The sequence below is a fragment of the Rhamphochromis sp. 'chilingali' genome (genome assembly GCF_963969265.1).
Source record: "Rhamphochromis sp. 'chilingali' genome assembly, chromosome: 5".
Classification (NCBI taxonomy): domain Eukaryota; kingdom Metazoa; phylum Chordata; class Actinopteri; order Cichliformes; family Cichlidae; genus Rhamphochromis; species Rhamphochromis sp. 'chilingali'.
Window position 1 is genome coordinate 10,311,504 of NC_137932.1, and position 7,058 is coordinate 10,318,561.

The 7,058-nt window shown below is 40.3% G+C and overlaps 1 protein-coding gene across 2 annotated transcripts in view; it reads left to right on the top strand.

The window, feature by feature from the left end:
- The window catches only part of rps6kc1 (ribosomal protein S6 kinase polypeptide 1), a 30,645-nt gene extending 29,018 nt beyond the window's left edge, over positions 1 to 1,627 (top strand). For both annotated transcript variants that reach the window (XM_080881744.1, XM_080881745.1), the window contains one exon: positions 96 to 1,627. In XM_080881744.1, coding sequence (XP_080737870.1) covers positions 96 to 197 — 102 coding nt within the window. In that variant the 3' untranslated portion in view covers positions 198 to 1,627. The remainder of the gene's footprint in view (positions 1 to 95) is intronic.
- Positions 1,628 to 7,058: the final 5,431 nt, after the last annotated feature.

Consider the following 7,058-nt stretch of genomic DNA (forward strand, 5'->3'; position numbering starts at 1 on the left):
TTTTGGAATAATATGGTTTATTTGTGTCATTTAAATTATTAGTTTCATTAATGTTTTTTTTTTCTCTTCAATTTCTGTCTTGTGCTCCTGTGCAGCTGCTCCAGTACAACCCGACAGAGAGACTGGGGGCAGGTGTGGGAGGTGTGGACGATATCAAATCCCACCCCTTTTTTGCCACAGTGGAGTGGCCCAAATAGACTCACCCCATTGTGGAAAGCAGAGTCGCTTGTCGTCAAAAAAAACCTGGCTGTTCTCAGTTAACTTCCTTCTGACCGAACACACAAATACAAATACAGTAAACTGAACTTTGACCCCCTTTTTTTCCCTCTCACTACAGCCACGCAGCCCCCATGTCTGAGTTTTGCCAAGTGAGAGTTTGCTCAGTGCTCATTTCTTTATCTCATTTACTGTGTAACGTTTGGTGCAGGGAACCCTTAACACGTGTGGTGCAATAATTTACGCAGTAAGTGTTTGTACAGAGCGATGATCACTGCAACACTGTTGCATTTCCACTCTGCGCATAGTAGCTGTAAGCCAAAATGATCTAACTGAGAGTGAGAGGTGACATTTTTGTTCCCTCATTGAGTACTGTAAGCTATTCAGTCACTTGAGTCAGCTTTCTTAAAGACCCATGTGCAATACGCTCGGTTTGTTTCCATAGACGACACTTACATCATTCCTCATGGAGCCCACTGAGATTAGCTGACATGAGGCTGTGTGTTGTATAATATATGATTACCTACTTTTTTGTGCGTGTGTGTGTGTGTATGTGTGAAATCCTTTTATTGAAGACCAGCCCAAGAACAGTAAATGTAAAATAGACTGACACTATGCAAGGCGAATGAACAAAATAGTTAAGTGATATGAGTTGAGTGGTACTGTTATATGGAGAATTTAGTTACCATGAGATTAAATTATTTGATAGACTGTAACTCTGTAAGGGCCGGTTGGCTTGAGCCTCCTCCCTGTGTGGTCAGTAACGCTTTCAGTGAAGAATGAAAAAGGGTGAGGCGTGAGCTACACATTTAAAACCAGCCCTTTTGCAGAAGGTTGTTTTTATGATTATCAGAGAAAACTCTCTCTGTGTTGTACAACACTGCATTTTGTGCATGTAGGATTAGGATATTTAATACTATAAAAAAATATATAAATAATGCGTATCATGTAAATATACATTTTTAAGGATCCACTGATAAACAAAAGGACACCAGGTGTCAAAGTTGTGATTACGTTCAAGCTGTCAATCATTTTGGCTCAGTTAAATCCTTTTTCTTTGTGTGCGTTTTGTGGTTGAGCAACACGTCTACTAACTTGCCACAGATACGTTAGCGCTGCCTATGTTGACAGATTTACATTTTTATGGTCACGTGCCATGTATCAGATATAATCATACAAGGCTTTATTGGAGCATTTTCGATACATTTAATACATTTGTCTAATCAATATTCGGATAATCACTCAGCTGTTAGATGCTGCACTCTGTTTTTGCAGTATTCATCCATCTATTAACCATTTTGATGAGACATAAACATAAATGTGACATTTTTTTTGTTTTTCTAATGCTCGCTCTTGTCTGTGGTCAGTGTCGTATCAGTGCACTCTGGAAAACAATAAACATACCTGGATGAGCACATGTACAGTAGTGGTGTGTTTGTGTGTGTACACAGTCATTAAGTGCAAGCAGCTGTGTGTGTATTTCATTTGTTTTTTCCTGTTCTGAGGCTACAACCTGTCTTATCTGCTGGACGCATGATACTCCTAGAAAGCTGATGTCACGCCTGCTGAGTGTCATGTTGAGCGCAATATGAGACGGCACACAGACATGCCAACACACACACACACACACACACACACACACACACACAGTATGGTAAATACCCAGCAGTCACTAATGCACAAGGGACCTTTTTTTTTGGGTCCAGTTACTATTTTTCTGCCCTCATTTTGCTTCTACGGCTATTTAAAACTGCCACTACAATTTTTCCAATAAAATTAATATCAGAGTCTTTGTAAAGCAGGAGTGTACATAGAGGTACACTTGGGACAACAATGAGCAGTTTTCACAGTAAAAAGGCAAACTACTGAGGTTGCACCTGTGTGGAAATCAGGCTCCAGGGCTAAAGCACAACAAAAACATTGAGCCAAAAAGCTGCAGTTTCTTGAATGGCCCCTTAACGTTGAATTTGCATGACAATCCTCACAGACTCAGCACAGATATTTTAAACTGCCAACACTACAACATAAATGAATAATTTTCTTCTTCATAAGTGCATGGGAATTATTGTTTTGATTAAGTTATCCATATAAACTGTTAAGGCTCAACTTTGGGGATGTATATAGACTCAAAAGCATTAAATCATAAGGAAAATTGTCACTAAGGTCACATGCAGGGTGAGAGCTTAAGTTTATTTTCCCACAGACTCATCCCTTGATAAAAGAAAGAGTACAGGTTTAAGGCACTTTCACATTGGCTTCTCTTTACAGACTTGACCCCGTGTTGAGATATGCCAAGTTTTTGACTAATAGCACTTTGGGAATCACCTTGTTGGTGCAGAACTAAATAAATGGAAACAAATTGTACATTTTTGTGACTGGCTGCTAAAATTGGTTGTTTGCTAAGTTGTCTGTTATCTGTAGACATAATTGGGGTTCATCCCTCGAGGTAGGTACCTTTTTATGCTTGGATGATTCATAGGTCAGTATTACTTGGCTTTAAAAAAAAAAAAAAAAAAAACTAAGAAAGAAAACAAAGCTCTGAAAATGGTCAGGTACAAGGATGGAACTAAAAATGAGTAATACAAGAGCCAATGTCCAAAGAAAAACTGAAAGACTTGATGGGTGGCTCTAGGTTTTTGCACAGTATTGTACATAATTACTATAAACATACCTCATGCAGTTAATGATTGGATTATTTTCAAAAGGCCCACAAGGACTGTGATGAAAGAAGGAAGTAATTTAGCTACAGCATAAACTCTAGCTAAAACAAATGAGAGCAACATCAGTGTCCTTAACGTGCCTTGACCTGAAAGGTGGAGAAGAAGAAAACTAATTAATCATAAGTTTAGTTTAAAATGTGAGTTGAAGTTACATATGTATGCTCAAAGGGATGCTTTTATTAAACATCTTAAATCAAAGAGAATTCTCTTAGAGATCAATATTCTGGCTTTTTCCATGTTGAGGAAAAAAATTACAGTCTAAGCGCAGTGACCTGAATGCGAAGCATTTCCCGCTTTGTCTCCATTACCTGACGTGCCACACGCTTATCCACGCACAGGTCGCAGGAGTTTGTTAGCAGTGTCGTAGTGCATTCCTCTGTGTCAGCTTAGCCGCCACGGGGTCAAGAGTCTGGGCTTATTAGTGCTTGTCATAAGACCTGTCTCACATTACACACACACTCAGGGCAAGAGGTTCACTTCAGTTCAGAGAAGAAGCCTGTCAATCTTATTCAGTGCAGATGTGAGTTATGCCTTCAGTGGGTTCGCAATAGCTGCAGGATCCCTCCAAGCATATTTTTATGATTTCTCTAGTTCCTGGTTACATTTTCATCAGATTGTGTGATCGGCGTTAACAACTGCTACAGCTCAGAAATGACTCCTGTTTGCAGTGAGACACTTTCACTTACAAATGTAAAGTTTTAGTGTAGTTGAAGTTTCAGCTTCAAAGCTTTCTTAAGTTCTTGGTGGTTCAGTCTGATCATTAGAGTTCATGTTTGGTTCTGGTGATTGGACTGACACGTTAGTCTACCTGCTCGTCTATTTAAAAGCTCTTCGGTTGCTTCAGCTCTAAGTTTAGAGTTGTTGTCCAGTTAGTTTCGACTCAGCTGTCTAAATCTGAGCACGCAGAAAGTGCCTGTATACGTCTGCATTCATGCTGTTGCTTCCGTCAGCAGTGAAACCATCAGCAAATGCTGGCGTGCCAGTTTCATTAGCAGGCATGCGTGTCCAAGCCTTAACATAAGCACCACCATGTTTGACAGATAAAAGGATGATTCTTTTTTGTTGTCACCACGCTTTTTGCTTTCCATCCTGTTTGATATAAAAGGAAGAATTTTTTTTTCCATTGTAGAACTTTGTTCCAAAACTCAACCAGTTTATTTTTCTGTGTTTTCTGCAAGCTGCGACCTGGCCTTTCTGTTTTTAAGGCTCACCGGGGGGTTTGCATCTTGTTGTGAATTCCCTCAGGTTCTGGTCATGAAGTCTTTCCTGGGTTGTTGACAAGGAAACATGTACGCCTACGTCTTGGAGAACATCCTTGAGCAGTCTTAGAGGGCTCGCTGGTCCACCGGGTCATTTGTCATTTTCTGTACCTTTTCAACTTCTTTTTTTCTGAGGATTTACCCAACTGTTTTACAAAATCGACGATAGTACTGTGCAAAAGTCCTGAGCCGCCCATTATTTATTTGTACTTTATTTGTAGAAAAATGTGAGAGGAGTGCAGTTTTTGTGTTTTACAGACCGCTTTTGACGCTCACTGTGTACGACCTATTGCCACTGATTTTCAGTCTGGTTCTTGTGTAATTTGACATATGTCAGACTTTTCGTCCTGCGTCCCTTCCTTATCAATGGCTTCTCGACAGCCACTTTTTCACTGAGAAAATTTCCCATGAGTCTTCAGTGGATCCAGCAGGGCGTAATTGTTTTTCCTTATTGCTTCAGAACTTTCACTTAGTGTTTATTTTTACTTCACTTTTATGTGTAGACACAATGCTCGTTCATGTTTTTTTATGCTTGTGTTAAGTGTCTTAACAATAAAAAACGTTATCCCCAAATGGTCAGATACTAGGAGTAGATTGAAAGTGAGAAGAAACACAGCCAATGTCCAAAGAAAAACTTTGAAAGACCTTCAGAAAGCCTGGAGAACAAGACCACTTTAAAAATCACAAGAAGAAAAAAATACTTTTCAGATGGAAGCTTGTAGCTGATAAAATAACCCAATATTTCATAAAAACTGAAAGATTAAAGAAAACTCCAAATGATTTATCTAGGAGAGGTTTGTGTCTTCTTTCCCACCTCATTAATCATTTTTCAGTCCTTCAGATTTATCTGTGACCTAGTTAAGGAGGACCTCACACCTCCAGTTGCTTATTACACCTTAAGTACACAGTATTTTAAAATTGTTGTACTGATACTTTGACTATTCTGCTCTCTCTGTGTTGCTCCCAACATACAAAGAACCAAGGTGCATGTGCTTTATATGTGTCTTTGTGTGTGTGCAAAGCCACAGGGAGAGACCCGTCTGGTCAGAGGCAAGATTAAGAGGACACACCAAGGACTCCCGTGATGCAACAGAGGCCTCTTTTTCTGAGCCCCGAAAGCATCACCCTGGCCTGCAGGCTGAATTGACCCCTGAACCCATTCTGCAACTTCCTGCACCTCCCTCTCTCCCTTTCTCTCTCTCTCTCTTGTCTTTTCCCACCTCTCTCTTTCCTTAAATGTACCTCCCTTCAGCTCTCGCACCCATGGCTTCCACACAGAGGCACCAGTGTGCGGGCAGCAGCCAAATGGCCTGCCCTCTGCTTCATATTGCTGGTGGTCAGGTTTTGTTTTTGTCTTTGACGGTTTGACTTTCGTTCACAAAGCCCAGGAGGACTCAGATCGCCCGGGGATGGACACACACACGCTCACACTCTCTCACACATACACTTACACCGAGCTGAAGAGTTCCGCTCCGAGACCTCAGGCATCTTCTCCAGCTTCTGTCAGAGCCATGATGTCATTATGAGGAGACACAATGCCTCTTCATTATCCCCCCCCGCAAACACACACACCCTCAACATTGCACAGACACACATACACTACGTGGTCAGCAGCTATAGAAGCCAAGGCGCAGGTGAAAACAGGTACAGGTGGTAAAAATTAATAATTTATTCAATTTTAAGGGGCTCTTTTAAGAATTTGCGTTTTCTAGGATTAAAAACAATAATTAAAATGCAGACGGCAAGTCTGTGTTCTCTGATGTACATTCTCAAATTAGCTTTATTTTCTGATGGTACTGCATCTGTTGGATGATGCATCACAGGTTTAGTTTTTATTATATTTAGATCTAAATAACAGAAAAGTTTCATACCCCAACAAAGCATGTCTATTGCTTTTTATCTATGGAGAAGTGAATATAGATTCGAGGTGCCCTGTAATAAAGAGTAAACTACGATGGTCTCTAGTGTCGTCCTTGGGGAGGCCATCACCAATAAAAGCAAAAGGCCCAACAAACAGAGGTGTGCACAGCTATCATTCAGTTATCAGCAGAATTTTTTTTTTTCCTTTCAAAGTTCTATAAAAATTATACAGATGTGTAATCATAAGAACAGGATCTTATATCTAAGAAAAAGATATTTCAACTTTGTACCATCTGCTGTAGTTTACAGTAGCTGGGTGGCTTTTAGTGAGGTTATTTCAGATAACACAGAAGGTGAACTCTGATTTTACCGAGTTCAAAAAAGGCAAAAGTGGTCCACTAAAGATAAAAATAAAAAGGTCTAACTTAATCTGCTCCTGGTCTGACTTTAATTAACTGCTGTAATACTACTTGTTAAAGCGGGGTCACTGCCCTTCTGCCTTGGGCTGTCTCACACTTTAATCTGATCAGAAAGCACAAAGCAGCTCTGTCTCTTACCCTAGCTCCTTCACTAGCCTGAGAAAAAGAAGCTCTGCAGTAGCAGCGTTCTAACTGTACAAAACATTTCCTGCGCCTGCACACAATCATGATTTCAGTTCAGTGTAGACACAGCCACGAGATTAACCACCAATTGGCCTTAAGGCTTTTGGAAACAGATCATTGACCCACTGTGTGCACCACTACCACCACTCCCTCCACCTGCAGTGGTCCTTCATTAGCTGTATTGCTGCAGATTTGAATGATCTGGTTTCTGCCTTAAGATAATGACCAGGGTCAGTGAGAGGCCACTGGAAACACTGTAGGTCTGGTCATCAGGTCATCAGACACCACCTTGAAATATTGCATCCTTTGACTTTTGACTCCTGAGATCCTTTTTTTTTTTTAAAGATAAGATAAAAGATTTTCAAAGATAATCCCAAATCGCTGTAAGAAATAAAACATTT